This window comes from Notolabrus celidotus, chromosome 12 (genome assembly GCF_009762535.1).
Source record: "Notolabrus celidotus isolate fNotCel1 chromosome 12, fNotCel1.pri, whole genome shotgun sequence".
In the NCBI taxonomy this organism is placed as follows: Eukaryota; Metazoa; Chordata; class Actinopteri; order Labriformes; family Labridae; genus Notolabrus; species Notolabrus celidotus.
The window spans coordinates 33232015-33251928 of NC_048283.1; the positions used below are offsets into that span (position 1 = coordinate 33232015).

Genomic DNA, 19914 nt, shown 5'->3' on the forward strand with positions numbered 1-19914 from the left:
GTCTCGGGACCCCTTTGAGAACCCCTGATATAGAGTTTATCAAGAGCAAATCTAATGGTGGAATTGTACCTGGAGATTTGTAAAGCCACACCTTCACAGTTGCAGAATCACAAGCACATGGGCGTGTTCGGTGGTTGAGCTCTGGCTCTATCTTGTGGTGAAACTGTCTCACTGCTTCCTGCCGTTTGCAGAGAGCAGCGCGTTGAAGCGTTGAAGCGTTGGGTGGAGGCCGGTGTTTTACTTCATACGTTACAGGAGACTCCTCGGTCTAAAAATATAGCCGTGAGTAAGAGTCAGACGCAGTTACCACAGCACATGGTTGTGTTTATTTACAGCTGTTGTCACAGAAACCCCGCTCAGGTTCCCCCCTTCTTTTTCACATTTGCTTTGGTGTTTGGAAAGTGTCATGGGTAAGATAACTCAGAAGAACCACGTGTGTGTGAGTAACAGAGTAAGAGAACACAGGGGAAATAAGGAATATAGAGTGTCTGCTAGAGGTTTAGTCATGAGGTCTAACATTTCTTCAAGTTTCTTATTAGTAAGACAATCCAGCCAAAGGTGTTCAGTTTGACAGTACTAGAATTTCAGTTATATTTCAGGGTTGGTTAGTTCCAGAGGGGAACATATATACAATGTATTTATTGCTGATTCAGTCAGATATGAAACTTTTTTTTAGTTTTTCATAAGAAGAAAAGGAAGATTAAAGAAGAGGAAGGATACAACAGGATAGAATATATTTCATGTTTGCAGTTTTAAGTGGAGAAAATGTTCATAGCTAACAGAAGTGTGCTGCAGCTCAACAATGAACACAAACAAATGAGGAAAATGTCAGCAACATCACAACTGACTTCCTTACCAGAGAAATATTTTCACTCTGGGGAGAAGGAGGTATGGGGGGCAACACTTATATGACTAATATTAACCCTTTGAATGTGTTACAGAAAAGAGCAATCAGACTTATAAATAAGGTGAATGTTAGAATGTTTGTTTATCAGCTCATATTTGTTGAAATGTAAAGATCTAGTTCACTTTAAAACATTATTATTCATGTTTAAAGCCACAAACAGATTATTACCTGAAAACTTACAGAAGTTGTAAGTGTTTACATCTCATGAGGACATTTAATTCCAAAAGTCCATACACACACTACATTAAATCAAATGTGTGTTTCAGTTTGTGGAGTTCAACTTTGGAATTCTCTGGATGATGATATAAAACGCTGCTCTAAAATTTTACAGTTTAAAAGAGTGTTATAAGGTGAAGTCATGAGGAACTACAAACTCATCCAGTAAATCTGTATTTGATGGTTCAGTGTTTATTGTTATATTTGATGTTTGGTGAAAAGAGAAGGGGATTACCAACAGGTTAGCCGTCTGGTTTAGTGGGCCAGAACCAGCAGACTGAGGGACAGTTTTATCCACCAGGCAGTCAGGATGCTGAACTCTCTCCCTGTTTTGCCCCCTCTTCCCATAGTGCTCACTTCACAGACTTAACCCGGTCACTGACCCCCCCAAAATCAACGCTGAGGTCTGTCATCCTCAGGACTGAAACGCACACACTCACTTTGATTTTAAATTGCACTATAGCAAAGTTTTTACACTGTTTTAAACTGTATTTTATTATACAATAATACAATAAAGAAGACTTTGACTTTGACTTTAGTGGTAGATGATGTTGTGATTAAGGAGAGGATCAGGAATTATAAGTTTTTCTTCTTCCTGCTCCTGTTTGTTCATGGACAGTGTATACTCTATTTTGTGAAGATGGGTGAATGAATGAATGAATGAATGAATGAATGAATGAATGAATGAATGAATGAATGAATGAATGAAAGGAAAGGAAAGGAAAGGAAAGGAAAGGAAAGGAAAGGAAAGGAAAGGAAAGGAAAGGAAAGTAGAAAAGTGGGAACAAAGTAGTGGATATAATCTCTTGCTACAATCACTGCCTTTTGTTCTAGTTGCAAAACACTAAATGAACTCCTTCCCTCATCTAATTAGCAATGAAAGAAATTTCAACTCAACTTGCTTTTCCTTGCTCTCACCTGCAGAGGGAGACACATGCTTTTCCAAACCATGCCAGTCACACTGCAGCTCCTTCAGCTTTCTCCCCCTCACTATGTTTCATCAGAAATCCACCAAAATGAAACATTAGCACCTGACACAGTCCCAGATGTGGGGCTTTCCACAGGGGCTTCCAGAGCTGAGCACGGAGCTATTTTAGAACTCAGCTGCCGTGTCTAATCCAGAGGCTTGTTGAGTCTGAGTTAAATTGGGTTTGCAGCTTCATCAGTAGATCTGCCTGTGACAACATTATCTTAAGTCTGCTGCCAGGTTGGAGGTCAGCGTGGATATAATTGGTCCTTTCATGACGGCGGTGATACTGCTCACATCTCTGTGATTAGAATGAATGCCCAGCTGGATGAGTTTATATCTGAACATCTAAATATAAAGATCCTAAAAGTATCAAATTGTAAAATATATAGCCGTGAGAAGTCCCGGGTTAGTTTCCATTTAAAGAGCTAAATTACCTGATTTATTTAACCAGTAGCATCGCCTTAGTGCTGTTAACATTTGCTTGACTGGACAGCAATCCACCCTTGATGGTGTATTTCAACATTCTTAAGCAGAAGTCAGTTATCATGTTTGTATTGTGCATTTGAAGTTTGAGTCATGCAACCCAATGGGGATCACGTCTCTGCTAACACTCCTCTTGACCTCCATGAATCTCTTTAAATGAAAGTGTTACCAAGGATCTTTGTGTGTGTTGTTTGTATTGCTTTGTATGCTATGAACAGCAGAAATGTAATCCACTGTGATTCAAGTGGAAGCTCCTCACTCCTTACAACTCCTCCTCTTCCTCCTCCTCCTCCTCCTCCTCCTCTACGTTACAGAGCAACCAAGGTAATAATCCAGGGTGTGTTTAGACTTCTCCTACTTTTATCAACATTCCTTTCCCTGTGCGCTGTGGTTGCCAGATATTGCAGTAACAGCCTACACTTTCACCTTAATTGACCAAGGCAGACTCCAGGTTAATGGCAGGGATGAGGTAAAAAAAAACAGGGAGAGGGAGATAGAGAGTTACCTCTAAGAGCAAATCCTTTCAGGGGCTTTACCCTTCCTCCACAATGAAAGGTGGTGTCCACCCTCCCTCTGTGTAAACTCTTGGATATGCCCTGCAGTTCAGCATTTTCAAAAACCATAATGACCCACTCTTGGAATTCTTTTGTCGCCTTATTTGTCTGCTTAGTTTGGCAAAGACTCCCCAGAGCTTAAATATAGGTTGTTCTAGGCCTAAGTGCCTGCAAGCTCAACCATGTGTTTGTGGGTATTATAGGTATTACAGATGTATGGGCAGCATCGTGTTTAGCTCCTCGTAGCTGGAGTCTGTTTCAGCAGATTGTTAGAAATGGTGTTAAAGGAATAGAACTGAGCTTTTGAGACTGCAGAATCAGGATATACATGTTTGAAACTAGTGTCTCATAAAGAAGCTGGTAGAAGTTTGTCATGGTGAGGAATGGATGAATTAAAGGGGAAGGTGAGGTGTCATGTAGAACTTTGACATCTGTTTTCTAAAGGGGTGTAACAATTCTTTCTTTTTTTTTTTGAACGTTTTTATTAGACTCAGCCAACATCACAAAACAACAATGCAGCCATCAGACTCAGAGACAAAACAGATAGAGACAAGATTTTTGAAAACACCTAGTCCATAGTCAGGAAGTAAAGATATGAATAAATAGATAGTACACAATTAAAAAGAAGTGAATACAAACATACAAGATTGTAATAATTAACACAAAATTAAAAAATATTAATAATAGCAACAATAACAACAATATAAATAATTGTATAAATAGTCATTAGGACAATAATAATAATAATAACAACAGCAACAATAACAACAATAATAACAAAATGAAAACCTCACAGTAAACTTCAAAGATAATAATAATAATTCTGTATACCCCAGATCAGCCCATCAGAGAATTAGCCAAAAAGAAATGAAGCAACAGGCGCCCACCTTATCTGGAAAAGATCCGTTTTTAACTGTAATCTTGCAGATATACTCTCCATATAAAAAATGTCCTTCAACTTGTTCTTCCAATGTGTGACTGTGGGGGGCTGTGGCCTTAACCAGGAGATTGGGATGATTTTCTTTGCAACTAAAAGCAGGACCCTCAGCAAAGCTGCATGGTAGGGCTGTCAAAATTGCTCCAAAATGACATTTGAATATTCGCTCTAAAAAAATCCCATAGGTTCGAACCATTCGAATATCTATATTTGCGCATTATGTCAATAACAGGTGGACAAACTAATACAAGGAGAACTACTTGTGTATGTATTTATAGTTCAGATTTAACATGGCTAAAACATACACATTACAAAACAAGTAAATGACCTAATGGTCTATACTGTATCACTTTTAAGACCGGAGACCTCTCGCTTGCTCGCCCCCCTCCCCTCTCTGTGCGTAATGCGCTGAGTGAGTGCTGAACAAGACTTGTGCGAGCAATTAAAGGTCCCGACTCTTGTCCCTAATATAGGCAGGCTTCATTCAGTGATTGAAGCAAATATTATTAACATTAATTGAAGTTAAAGTAAAAAACGAAAAAGTAGTCCACTTACATTCTCGGCGCTTGTATAAAAAAAAGAGAGGAAAAACTGCATTTTATCCCAGTGTCACTGATTATTATATTTTATTTTTTATTGTAGTTCTTATTCTTATTCCTATTCTTATGTCTTGTACAAAGAGAGCACAGTTTACTAAAGTCAAATTCCTTGTGTGTTCAAGCATACTTGGCGAATAAAGCTGATTCTGATTCTGATTCTGATTGTCGCGCTCTTTTAGTCCACTGTCAATGCAGGGTCTTAGGCCTGACAGGTTATTTGCCAAAAACACGAGACAGTCCACATGTGAAGAAGACAGTTCACATGTGAAGAAGACAGTTCACATGTGAAGAAGACAGTCCACATGTGAAGAAGACAGTCCACATGTGACGAAGACAGTCCACATGTGAAGAAGACAGTTCACATGTGAAGAAGACAGTTCACATGTGAAGAAGACAGTCCACATGTGAAGAAGACAGTTCACATGTGAAGAAGACAGTCCACATGTGAAGAAGACAGTCCACATGTGAAGAAGACAGTCCACATGTGAAGAAGACAGTCCACATGTGAAGAAGACAGTCCACATGTGAAGAGGCCCGATCTCTTTTTATTCACTATGTTCCCAGCCGCGTTCAGAGCGCACTGAGGATCTGGGGACGGAAAGATTTCTCTCTGCCGTCTGCTTCATGCTGTGCATGTGTGACTCCTGTGACCTGTCCCTGACCCGTCATGCAGGGCGCCCACTCGCAAAGCAGCCGCTGATGTGTTTTTTTCCACAATCGAATATTAATTTTCACAATCGAATCTCCGTTTTTTTTTTTTATATTGAAATATATATACGAATTTAGAATATTCGTTGACAGTCCTACTGCATGGCCACTGTACTCCTGTAACGATTCTTTTTAACTACGATTCGTATCATGATTCTTGGTTGCAGATATGATTAAAGGAGGATATTGGTTCATTTAGAATGATACGATCCAAAACAATTCAGTGACTTGAAATCGATTCAGTCACTTTTTACCCAAAAATTCAACCAGAGTGACTGTGAAATAAATCCCTTGATACTGGACAGTTCTAGGTTCCTGTTGTTTCTTGTGAATCAGGTATAAATTAATTATGGATACAAACAAACAAGTAAACAACAATTAATTGCAAATCCATTCATTATTCTATTTGAATAAAGTGCAACCAACACTTCAGGTTGAATTAACAGGAGGTTAACCTTTTCTGCTCTCGTTTTCAGTATTTCAATATTCAATATTGAAAGTGAGCGACTTATTTAGAACATCTCCGTCTTTACAAAAGCCAAAGTGTTTCCAAACACTGGACCGCAATGATGGCTTGGTGATTTCTCACTCCCTGGCTGTTTCCGAAATCGCCTACTATACTAGCAGTACGTACTGATATGTCCAAAATTCAGTATGTAGTAAGTTGTATGTGAACAAGAGCAAAATCTGCAGTATGCCAAAACTCCCTGGATGTGTACTGATACGGGAAAATATCTCAGTATGCATCGGACCAGTCTGCCTCGCGTACTGTTTCCCATAATGCACAGCGCTCGTTCTGCTTTTTCTTTGTCCTCATTTTTTGACGGGAGGAAATCCATTTTTGGGTGCTGTGAAAGTTATCAAATTACATATAAACCACTTCCTAACTTTTTAAATCATAAATGGATGCTAAATAAGCATTTTATTTATCGGCTTCGCCGTTGTTTACTTCCGCTTTCCGAAACCGGAAATCCAGCGAAGTCTGGCTCAGCATGCTGCATGACAGATCGAACAGAACAGTCATACTACAGACTAAATTCAAACGCAGTATGTAGTAGGCAATACCTACTGCCTACTACATTAGTAAGTAGTATGTAGCAGGCCGTTTCGGAAACAGCCCCTGGCTTCTTCTCTGCCGTCCGCCATGCTATGTTTTGTTGTCTGCTGGCGCGTGGTGATGACGTCACACACAGGCAGCCTGAATTGAGTAACGTTTAACGTCTTTATCATTAAAAGTGTAAAAAAAACACATCCATATAAAGTCTGCCGTGCTTAAATCCAATGTGCTATTTCCTAGTATGGATACAATCCATTTATGACCTTTTAAAACGATGTTAGATCCATATATGTCGTGCAGAAGGCCAACTTGCCGAGCACAGATTGATGTAGTCGGATCATAGGAATATAAATCAATACATCGATGTAGAAGATGAATCGTTACATCCCTACTAGTTTTGCAAGTCACTTTAGCTAACACAGTCATTTGTATCCAGGTCCAAATGTGCACACAGCGATGCAAACTCAGTGTTGTTAGAGGAAAAGTGACTTCCTCGTCACATCAATACCCCCAGAAAGCATCAAACCTCAAACTTGTCATTTAGAAAGAAAATACTCTCCCCTCGTATTTTTAGCCAGCGCTCTCTCCCTCTGTGCTCGTATAAAAAGCCCAAGTGTTCCATCTGGTTTTGATGAGGCCAGATGAGGGAACAGAGTAATAAGCATGTTGAGACCTTAATGATATGTCTCCTCTTTGGTGGAAAGATCTCATGACTAAGATGTTCCACACTTTTCTGCATCCTCGCCTGTTCCCAGTCAGGTCCCCCCTGCTCGTGTTTCCTAATATATACGTTACAACCTGCTGTTCCTTCTACATCTCAGATAACCAGTAATATCCTGTTTGATTCAACTACTTTCTATTGTATTCTGCAGTGAATACCTTTAATGAACTTAAATATTTATAGGCATTTTGTGGTTCAATCAAGCCTGATACCTTGGCACTAAATGAATTGAACGAGGGCACGCACAGTTCCAAGCTGCAAGTATTTCCCAATGGAGTCCTGTCTTTTTTCTTACAGTCAGTTCTGTACTTGATATGAGTCCTTTCCTTTTCTCATTTAATTACCTGCCCACATACCACTCCCTAATTCCTCAGCTTGCCTAGACATTGTATGGAACTACAAAGGTGTGTCTCCAAATTTGCTAACGTGGCTGCGAAATGAGTCAACTCACACGGACACAAAAACACACTCACATACATACACAAACACACACACACACTCTCTCGCACACCCACACAGAAACACTCACACTGACACATTAAGTGCCTTCATGTTCATGCAGGTCGTGGTTCAACACCCAGTGCTCTTAGAGAAGAGAGTAGCTCAGGATGCCAGATGAAGTGATGTCAGTCGGGGATATATACTCACCTGAGGGCTGGAGGGGCAGGATTTAGCAGAGGCAGGAGGACACACCCTGCCCTCCAGGTTAGCAGTACACAGCACATATACTAGACTTATAGGGGACTGTAATGGAGCTCCAAGGATTTTAATAGACAGGAATCAGGAATCACTGTTACTGGAGGTACGTGCTGCAGGGACACCCCCAAAAAAACCTATGCATCTTGTACGATGAGGAACAAAATCCTCTGTATTCAGTAGAAGAAACACAGAAACCAAACTCTGCTCAGTTGTTATCTGTCATGGCATTGTTTGGTAAGTTATGTCTGGAAGACTAAGTTGACTCTCTGACATGTTTCAGTATTTATCATTATCCAGGTGCTCTTGGCAGAAGGTAATAGGGGTTGATGGAATAAAACCATTGCTGATTAAACTGCGAAAAGTTCCTTTACTTGTCATTTAGATATTTTTTTTCTAGTTATTTTTGGGGCTTCTTTATGCATTAGTTTAGCAATAGGACTGTGGATAGTGCAGGAAACTGGAAAGAGAGAATGGAGGACAACATTCAAACTCTGGCCGCCTACTTTGAGGACTATAGCCTCTGCAAATGGGGTGCAGTGTAAATGCTAAGCTAAACCAGTCACTGGTTGATGAATCCAAAGAGTTACTTTCCTCTACTTTCTGCAAAATGATTCATGGAAAATATCTTGTATATCTAGGGAGTAATCTTGAACAGTTTTTGCTCTTTTAGGCAATCAGTCTACGCCACAATGGGAAAACACTGGTCCACAGGAAGTGATGCATTTGCTGTTCTCTAATTTGTTTGGGTTGAATGCCACAGAGCAGGAAATGATCATTTAGACTAAGAAACTACAGTGGCTGCAATAGAGAGGAGCTCTGGCTTCAGGAACTCAACCAGCAAAGACTCCATCAAGTAAAAGGCAAAGTGTCCCACACACCTGGATGAATGCTTGCATTCAAAATAAAATAAGAAGTGCATTACATAGATGATTACAGAGGTACAACATAGACAGAAACAGAAAAAGAGTGTGTGTTTTTGGTTGAAGATAGCCCTTCTCATACCTAGATGAAGTTACACTCAGTAATAAAGTCTCTCAGTAAATCAGAGATGTTCAGGGTGTGGTCATTCATCACTTTCTGGAATCCATTGAAGCCCTTCCCAAAATCATCTCCTCCCCCCTCTCACTTCTCTTTTTTGGACACAGTGAGTAACTCTCAGTGTCAGAGTTCTGAGGAATGCTGTGAATAAGTAATGATTAACAGTGAGATGTGAGTTTATGTTGGACTGTAAAGACCTTTTTACCTTTAGAGGCTCTTGTTGAAAATCTATATAGTATCTCTCTGTGCATAATGTATTAAACAGACTTTAAATGAGTTTCAAAGTCATCCTGGTTTTTTTTAGTGGTCTTAATGACTCAGCTTGTGTGTCTTGCGCAAAAGAAGAGATTAGGTTATAGCGCATGCAGGTTACCACACCTCACCCTTCGCCCGCCTCTCCTTCTTCCTCCTCGCCTCAGCGAAACACAGCACGCTGTAAGAGGAAGGGGTGTGTTCAGAGCCCTACCCACCATGTCCTCCACACACTAGCGCCACTAAATACACACTCACGCATCACTCACAGGGACAGGCCCAGACTTCATAGCCCACAGGCACCGTTTGCAATGAAAGGAATAAAGTAAGCGGGAGGAAAGAGGACGAGAAAAAAAAAAGAAAGAGGAGGAAAAAGAAGGGCAGAGTCGAGCTGAATGAGGGAGTGAGGAGGCTGAAGAGGAAAGAGAGAGAGAGAAATCATAGGTTTGTGAAGTGCTGGCCGCAGGACTGCATACTTTGGGACCAGCTGAGGGCCAGAGGGACAGATAGGAGCGAGGGAAGCAGAAGTTGCCATCGAAGGGGAAAAACCACCAAGGATATTTTATCATTAGGATTTTTATTGTGTGTGCTGACAAACGCTGACAATGAACTCTCAGCAGCAGAGGTACAGGAATTACTCCTCTGACAGCGTGGGCAGAGGCAGGTTGCCCTCAGACGATGGGTACTACCAGGGGATGCTGAAGGCTACAGACGGCAGAAAAGGTACCGGTGTTATGGTAGTTATGGAGACCAGATTATCTTGATCTTAAACTGTTTGTTCCTGTTTGTGTGAGATACTGCCAGGCAAGAATTAAGTGGGTTTTTCCCTGTAATGAGGTGACTGACGTGATGAGTGTTTGCATCATTTGAGGATTATTTAGTGAAACTTGTATGCAGTCTATATCATGAATTGGTACATCAGTTGGATGTCACAGCACAATTTGCTGCTCTATTTTAAACATACAGTTTTCATGCTTGGTCTTACTGTCCAGTGTTTCTCAACACTGACTTACAAGAGGATACACCCCTTTCCTAATGCATCAGCAGCTTCCTCCCTCTGTATTGGTCAGCAAAGCCCATTCACAATTTCTCTTGAGCAGCATGTGTGTGTGTGTGTGTGTGTGTGTGTGTGTGTGTGTGTGTGTGTGTGTTTTGGGGCGAGTGAGTCACTGGACTGTTTCCCTTTAGCTGTACAGCAGCCGGAGTGAATGATGTTTGACATTTTCTTCCTTTTCTCTTCCATTTCTTCTTAAAACTCAACTTCAAATTTAGACATAACACCTTGAAGTAACTTGAATATTTTACAAAAGCAGTCATTTCACTAACACGATAGGATCCTGCAGGTATCTGTTTGTATTTATCTTGTGTCTCACAGTCATTATAATAATGTCTGAGAACTGTTGATCATTGGTGGATATAGTTTGACTACTATCACTCAACAAGTAAAGTAAATAAGAAATGCTCCTCTGGGGTGGGATTAGATATAAGCCTGTGATATTAATGCATAGGTAGCTGGTTATAGTGGAGCTGAGCTGTTATCATATTTGATCAGCTCATCTTGTAATCTGCATGCAAAACACTGACCTGTCAGCAGGGGAAGTAAGAACTAAAGCTGTTAAGTAAAATAAAAATGTATATTTCTTTGATGTTTAGTGGAGTAGAAATATGAAGTGGCACAAAAAGGAAATGGACTGTTAACATCCATGCAGATCTACACTGTAGACTTTCCACTTCATTGAAACCTGTTTGTTTCTGCTGACATTTGATCCTGAAGTTCCCTCTGCCCCCATACACTCACATACCCTCCACTTACAATGTGCAAACAGCGCCATAAAGAGTTTCAGTGGTTGAAACCTGATCAGGTAATGTAGTGCGAACAGAATTCAGAGACCCACCAGTTCAAGGTGCGACTCCTCCGGGGAAACTGTGCTGTTTACTTCAGCATTTCGCAACATCCCCTCCACCGCTCACCAACGCTTCCACTCAGGATGACATTTTTGACCCCCCTGACAGAAAATAGAACCACACGGGATCGCGGTGTCGAAGCTTAGGCTGAAATGATAAACGATGAGGTTAAAGGTCTGTGGTTTCCGTATGAGGTTTCCATGGCAACGCAGTTCCATAACACATTTGCAGAAGTGGTTGCTGACACCCGACTGAGAAAACAAATGTAGCCTGTGGGCGCCAGTTTAGCTTTGAATCACTGCCCTATGATCTTCATTGCAGGGTGTGTCAGGATAGACAGTGTGATGACTCCCTTTAAAGTGATAAGACAGAGGACTTTGAGTTTGTGTCTAGAGTCCTATCTGGGACCCTGCATGTGAGTCAATGAAGGATGGTTCTTTAGTGAGTGAGGAAAATTCCTAAACATGTCTGAATTTTCAGTCTCACAGTGACACTTTCCATCCTGTGAAATTCAAACTGCTCATTGAACCTGACACTGGAGATCATGTGAGTCCACATCAGAGACCTGAAAACAGGCCGATGTGTCCATAATAAATGCTGCAGGGACACACCCTGTGGGTTTTTTACCTGAATCCAATAACACATCACTGAGTGGGTGTATGCAGGGTTGTTGTTTTAGTGGGTGTGTTCCTTGCCAAGATCTTGTTATTTCTTGTTCGAAAATTGCACTCTAATAGTTATACCAGCCAGGTCTTGTGGTGATCGTACAGCATGTCTCCACTCATCAAGAACATTTGGTGAAGGAATCCTTTTGTCAGCAAGAGCCCAGCTGGCACCGGTGTCGTGACCTGACACACACAATGTTTCTGAGACAATAAGGGTGCATCTGCAGACAACAAATGAGCTCTGATGTGGTCTGACTCAGATGCAGGCGTGCATGAATCTGTTAGTCCTACATGGACGAGTGGATGTCCTCCTTTGTTCACAGCTTGTGTTTCAGATAAATACAACCTCAAACTTCTATACATACAGCATTCATAAGCTGTTATTTTTCATTTGCACCCAAGATGTAATTCATACCTTGAAAAGAAAGTGTGTGAATATTTGTATTTCTTTTTATGAGTGCCTGATCTTTAACCGTAATTTCTCTGTTTCGCAGATGAGCGAGATCGAGTACAGAAGAAGACCTTCACAAAATGGGTGAACAAGCACTTAATAAAGGTAAGAGCCTGTGTTTGAGATGTAGTCATTCCTAAATTCATGCTCACACATGCCTACAGCATCATGATCCACATTCATTTAAACACAGATCAGGTGCATATGTAAAAAAAATGAGACCCAAACAAAAGTGATCAAGAGTTTTACTTTCCATGATTGTTATGCAAGAAAGCAGTCAATGAAATGTCCATAACATCTAAGGTTGACATTCCTTGTTTGTGGCTCAGGTCTTAATAATACATTAGGCACACAGCAGATTTTCTCTCAATGAGTCATCACACTGATTTGCCTTCAGCCACAGGGTGCTGTGTTGAGTCTTTAATAAATGTTGCAAAATATGCAGCTGAAAATGTCAGAATAAGCAAAGTGCCAAAAAGTGCAGTTCCTCAAGAGGCCACATGAGGCTTACTCCAAAAGTGAGTTAATCCCCATAGAGCACAATGTTAATATGTCCTGTTTTCAGAATGATTTAAACACCTTTTTAAGCTTGTTTTAATCTGTTTGTTTTGTCAGTTTTGCAATCCACTCATTACAAGTTTCATACAACATTGTCTCAAAGCTTAAAGTAATGAATAGTTAAGGGCATGGTTGCTTTGAGTGACAGGATGTTGCCTCTAGCTAGCTTATTCAGTCCTTGACTCAAAGCTTTGCGGTAAAACAGGAAGAGTAATGTGGCATGATGTGCGGTTTATACATAGACTGTATGAATCATTGATTAGTAATATCACTCGTTGGTCTCTGAAGCAGAAGCCCAAAGATGGTGGTTACTGTACTGGAAATGTTGACTCATCCTAATGTTTGATTACAAGAGACAAAGAAGCAGAGCTGAGGGGGGGACTTCACCCTCCTCGCTAACGGCTGCCAGTCGCCATCTGTCAGTCAAGTTGTACAGCAGGTGCAGACAGAGAAATTAGATATTCAGACCAATATTGTTTTTGTACCAGGCTGTAGAGATGGGCTTTTTTTTATCATGGGTGTGTATGTATCTTCTGGTGCTTTTGGAGCCAGTCTCAAGTGGACACTCAAGGAACTGCAGTTTTCAACACTTCCTGATTGGGTTAATTTCTCAAGACGGGGGGTTGCCGCTTGGTTTTACTGTACAAATTTGATATTAAAGATTTCTGCCTGTGCTCAATGTACATGACTTATGAGCTTTAACTATTTGTCCCCTATTGATCTAAATGGCTGCCAGTGTGTTAGAGTGAGCTTTGTTTTGCTTCTCCCTTCAGAGAAAGTTTTTAATCTTTTTTTACCTGCTGCTTCTTTTACAAAATGAGATGGTGACCAGAAAAAAACATTCTGCAACATTCCACAAGTTCTCATTTCTTAAGGCTGATTTCTACTTCTGAGTCACCCCTACACAGCAGTGGCTGACGCGGACATGAGCCCCACATACTTGTGCGTCGATGTGTCCGTGACACGCAGTAATTCTCCTTGAACGCTTGAATGCAGTGTGTTCTCTCTGATAGCCGGTCGCTACGATCTCTGTTTCCTTTTCCACAGAGATTCAGAGTGTGTTCTGTTAATCTACAGCTGATACATGTTGCTGTTTATCATACAGACATGATTACATGAAGAAGAGAGAGGAGGAGATGAAATACACGGACGATGAGCGGGGATCCGGGAAGTGCTTTAAATGCAGGATGCAGGAAATACAATACCACCGAGTGGACCAATCACAGGGCTTGCAGTCCGAGTCAGTTCCACGGGTAGTTACATTTTGGAGGAGGTGCATGTCAGGTACGTGCGTAGGCTTCTGCGTAGGTACGGGAGCTACGCGGACCACTGATGTGGGCTATGCCTCGATTGGACACAGAAGTATAAATCAGCCTTAAGTCTAACTGATAAACAAATACTCATGTGATCATATCGAGGTAATGAGATATATTGCCTTGATAAATTGGCAGTTATTATTATCTCCCTTAGATAAGGGAGATAATCTTTTGACATGTGAGAGGTTTTATGACATAATGTGAGTATAAACCAAGCAGCAACCTCCAGTCTCAAAATATGAAGCCCATGCAAAAGTGTTATAAACTGCAGTTCATCGAGCGTCTGCTTGAGGCTGGCTGCAGAAACCACATACACACCCATTCAAAACAGTGCTCAGAAACAGATGGGTGACGTCATGGATACTACGTCCATTATTTATAGAGTCTATGGTATAAACATCACAGTCCTTGAACAAAATGACCCAGATTTTATACATAATAACTATATAGAACAATAGAGTCATCAGATTCCCAGCCTGCCTTGTAAAGATGATTACTTTGACTCACAGGTTATCATTGTCTGAAATATAGTCATCACCACACCTGTGCACTGTAGTTGACTACTAGGAATTTCTAACTACCAACCGTTGCCTACTCACATAAACACACATGAGCACATCACACTCCTCTGCCAACATCACCTGTGATGGGGAGGCCCACCAGAAGTCCACTCTGTCACCAACTGAGAGACCGTGTGATATATCCATCAGCATCCATCCACTCTCGCCTACCTCACTCGCCCCTGACCTGAAAGCCCTCCAATGCATCACGCACTGAGCAAGGTAAACAGGTCAGGGTGGGGGTTGAAGTCAAACAGGCGGTGCTCCTCACTCTGGAGCTCCTCATTAAGAGTGAAAAATGATCCCCTATAACACAACTCCCCTCCCACAGAGCAGTAAAATATCCCTTTCCCCCCATTGGCAGCAGCACATTTACAACTTTACGACATTAAGTGCTTCCACATTATTTGCATCCTCACTCAAAAACACAAGGCCATTCATTTTATTTTATTATTTCAGAAATGGAATAAGAGGGAGAAAAAAGAAGCACAAAGCGAATGTTTTCCTTTCCATGAATGTGCAGGGCTAATATTTTCTGCTACTATGTGAACACACAGAGTTTCTCTTAAGTGTTCTCTGTGAATGATGAGGGTGAGTCATAAACATCTGGACTCACTTAGCTTCTTCTGAAATGGCAAATCCTAGCCTCTGCTCCAGAGCCCCATGATGGTGAGGGTCTACCGCTGCACATGGGCTGCACAGACTCCAGAGTTTGGGAGGCTAGCTTCATGCCCAACTTAAACTTAATGCTTTCATTGATGGAAATGCAAGACTGAAAGAAAGTGGCAAAAGGTACAAAAATACACAATGATTAGGATTGTGTTATTATTCTGTGTAAAATACCCTAAAACGTATATAAATGTGATTTGGGTTTTATAAATCACTGGAGCACTGGTGGCCTAGCGGTCTAAGCGTGCCACATACAGAGGCTATAGTCCTCAGAAGTCCTCAGAAGTCTTCAGAAGTCTTCAGAAGTCAACAGAAGTCCGCAGAAGTCCGCAGAAGTCTTCAGAAGTCTTCAGAAATCCGCAGAAGTCCGCAGAAGTCGCTGGTTCAACTCCCTGCCGCGACCATTTGCTGCATGTCTTCCCCCGCTCTCTGTTCCCCACATTTCCTGTCTCTCTTCAGCTGTCATGTCAAATATATGCAAAAAATAGAATCAAAATTGAAGCACAGTCACAGGTTGTGGTGAAAACAATCACAGATTTATTTGCTTTCCCAATAATCTTCTAAAAGGAAGCAGTCACTCCCAGATTTTTGGCATTGAATATCATTTTTAGTAAAATTTTGTATGTAGAAATTGAGTTTTTAACCCCTTTATTATCACATTTATAACACATATTTACTCTGGAGCTGTATTTATTAATTGTGAAGAGAACAAAATGCAAAAAAGGTTTGAAAAATGCTCTTAATTGATAAAGAAAAAAATGCTCTTAATTGATAAAGAAAAAAATGCTCTTAATTGATAAAGAAAAAACCCAGTTTGTTAAATTAAAGAACAAGTTCCCCCCCATCCTGATATGTTAGCTAAGAGCAGCATCAACTCCAAAAAGTGGGAGCATCCCACCACCTGTATTGAACAGCAGAGGAAATCACAAGGAGCATCCATGCAGTAGAGAGTGTTAACTCTGGCTGACTGTGCAGGACTGCTCCCCTTACACTAAACTGATGTTAAACTGATTTAATGTTTTTATGACTGACCCGACAGGAGCAGAGTGTAGGTTGGGTGCCATCACGAAAGCTGTAAATAGGCCATCCAGTGGTTTCCTCTGCTCAGTAAATCTTTTTTTTCACTGTGTCAGACAGAGCTAAGTGTCAGAGCAGCTGCAGAATAAAAGCTGATTCCTTGAAGCCACACCATATTAGATTAAAAGCTGCTTTTACTGCAGGGTGATTTACCTACCCATTAATGAAGGAACCCATGGGAGCTTAGAGGAGGTACACTAGAAGATACTCTCATTACGTAAAACTTGAGGCATGCTTAAGTGGTTGTTAGCAGACAGTCGTTCTGTAGGGGGACCAGGAAGGAGCTGTCAGACGTGTGCTAATTGTTTTCACCTTGAAAAGTTTACATAGCAGCTCTGAGAGGGCAATTTGTAGCATGACACACGCCTTTCAGCAGTGACAGTGTGCCTCAAAGACCCCCGCCTTTCACTGCAAAGTAATTGAGGGGTGGTGATGGATGGCTCATGAGTACACAGCACACTAAAAATCATTGTTTGAACAAAGGAAGTGAACCATCATGCCTTTAAGTGTTGGGTTATGATGATTAAAGCTTCATATGTTTGAGTCTGCAGCTCAAACATGCATATATTTTCCCAAGCTGAGGACTGTAGTACAGAACGTTTGCTTGTTTTCCATTGCACAACAAACAGTCAGAAGTATTTTTACATGAGTAGACACTGAACCCTAGTGGTGGCAGTGTTGTCTTGCCTTCACTCGCTCACTCAGATCCACCCTGTAGCTTCAGTCTTGTCTCTGCAGGCAGGGAGGAGCACACACAAGGTTGGATAACTGAGTTGAAATTCTTGCCAACATAAATCAGACACTGTTGTAACTTGCAGGGGAAATTTACTTCCATTCCAATTCAGGGCCGAGGCCTTGTTCACCTCCATGAGCAAACACAGTCAAAGAGATCCACTCCACTTTTTCATACGACTCATGAATATCCATTCCTCTTTATCTTACTTCATTATGATTCCTTGTAATAAACTACATTTACATTTTCTCCTAATAATTGCTCCCCATTTCAAGTTAATTCTCATCCTCATAATCTCTAATCGCTCTAACCTGTTTGCTTTCTTTCCATCACGCATCCAAATGTTCTTATTCCTCCATATTTGATCTGTCTTCTGCCAGCATTATTATAGTATAGAGGTAAGTACTGCCACTTCTAATGACTCTACTACATGTCTGTGTGGTGATGCAGACTTTGCATGAAGGATGTCCCATCCGTCAGTTTTTGAAACTTTCCTTCCTGTTGTTCCCTGTTTTCTTGCACTGTCACCACACGTCCAATCACCTCTCTCTTGTGTCACCGTCTGATTGCAGCCGCATACACCTCAGTTTTGTACACAAGTGATGACTGTGAATGAATTGAATTCCAAAACAGTCATGAAATACTTTCTGTATTGTTGTGTTTAGTTTGTTTTGAGGTCACCAGCTCACCTTTATTCATCCCACTTGATGTGTTATGTATACCTCTCTATCATTTGTCAGAAATGACAGCTGCACTTTGGTTTGGAGCAGGAGCCAGACTTGGCTGCTCACAGCGATGAATTCCTCACCTTGTACTACTAAAGTCAACTTATATAACAGCTAGAAAAAAGTCTGAAATGTGTCACAAAGTGCCTCTGTTACAACTGATGAAGATGTTGCTTTTTAATTCACCACCATATCTGACACCTCATAGAGTTTGAAGATGTACAGGGTTAGCAATATACTGCAGAGTTACATCTAGGAGTGTTTTAAAGCCACTCATTTCCTAGCCGTTTGAATGCAAATTTAAATCACAACTTTCCTAGTCTAAAGGCAAGAAACAATCAGAAAACAGTCCAAATTTAGCACAATATAACACATAAACAGGATTACAGAGTCTGCATTGTTAGCTGAGGATGGCTGTCATGAGCAGAGCTAGCACTGCTGGCTCTCTGTCCTCCTTGCAGGTTTACATTTACATGTTATAATGTTACAATGTCATTTAGCAGACGCTTTTATCCAAAGCGACGTACATACGAGAACAAGAACAACACAAGCAAAGATCTAGACAAGAGGAAACAAGATCAGTAAGAGTAACAAAGTGCTTCAAGTCAATTTGGGTGCAGGTACTGCCAAGCAGTGTAAAGGCAATGCACAAAAGTAAGTAAGGAATTATTATTATTATTTTTTTTTTTTTTCAAAATAAGGAACATCTACAATGAAGCAACCAACAATTTAAGACCTTCCATTATCATCATCAACAATTAACATCAGCACAATAATGACCAAAGTACCAAGTGCTGGGTCACTCAAGATCTGAACACAGATTCCCAGAGTAGAGCAGGACAGTGCGAGTCAACTGTACATGCCTGTGCTGGTTATACACTGCACCAGTCGAGTGGTTATATACCAGTTTAGCAAGATACAAACAACCTATTATAAAATATTAGTGATCTGTTTCACTTACTAGTAATTCTAGTGCTGACTAGCAAGGGTGCCGGCACTTAAGTTTAGTCAGCTACACACACACACATCCTTAGCTACAACAACTGCACTATGTTCCTGACCTACATGTTGATCAAATAGGCTAACTGTCTGAGCCTTGTCATGTTGTGGCTACAAGCAAATTAAGTATGATAATTGTCACAAGCTAACTTTCTGTCCTACTCAAGAGTAAAAAGAATATGCCAACTTTTAGTTCTCAACTTTAATGGAGAGAGACGTTGGTTTATTTTGCAACATTGAATCCCTTTAACATGAACGTTCTTTCTTTCTTTTCTTTTTCTTGTCACCACAGTCACAGCGTCACGTCACAGACCTGTATGAAGACCTTCGAGATGGACATAACCTGATCTCTCTGCTGGAGGTCCTCTCCGGGGAATCACTGGTGAGTTTCTGCTCATTTGCACACAAGCGTTGTGTCCTAACTCTGTCATCCCACATTCTTTCAGTTAAAATCTAATCCAGACTAATCACAGTTGGAACCATCAGTTGCATTACACCTGTGGCAACAAAATGTAACCGATCAGAGCTAATGTGTCAGTCAAAGGCTTAACCTGAGCTGAACTTTCTTAGAGTGCTTAATAATTAACTTTGGCGGCTTTTGAGTTTGCAAACCCTTCCCATCTCAAGTTTCTGGCTTGCTGTATTCTTTTTGTTACCTTTGTTTAGCTTTGTTCTTCTTCTCATGGCTTACTGATCAGACTTCTTTCAAAGCCAGCAGCAGGGCATTATGTTGGTGTTCAGATCTGTGCTGAAGCTTCTCTGCTGCTGTGGCTCATTGCTCCTTCACCAGCTCAAGCTCAGCATCTTTTCACCATAGCCTCAACACATTAACCCGGTCACTGGCCTGTGTGTGAACTATACTCTTATCAGATCTACTGTTTTCCTTCTCTACTACTCCAATACCCTCTCCTTCTCTCTACTGCCTCCTTTTACCTTCCTCTAACTTCTCTGTGTGTCTATGTCTGGCCTTCTGCTCCTCTCTTTGCACTGCTCTTGCTCGAATCTAGCCGAGGGAGAGAGATATGGTCAGGAGTGTTCGGATGGTGAGTGGGTTCATGACTTATGGTAGACATCTTCTTCTTTTTAACCATTGTTATTCATCCCAGCTTTCACAA

General features: G+C 41.0%; 1 protein-coding gene across 1 annotated transcript in view; it reads left to right on the forward strand.

Moving 5' to 3' along the window:
- Positions 1 to 19914, forward strand: part of LOC117822409 (plectin-like) — a 90221-nt gene that overhangs the window by 22176 nt on the left and 48131 nt on the right. Inside the window, exons 3-4 of the mRNA XM_034697115.1 lie at positions 12206 to 12267; positions 19092 to 19181. Of these exons, the coding sequence (XP_034553006.1) occupies positions 12206 to 12267; positions 19092 to 19181 (152 nt within the window). The remainder of the gene's footprint in view (positions 1 to 12205; positions 12268 to 19091; positions 19182 to 19914) is intronic.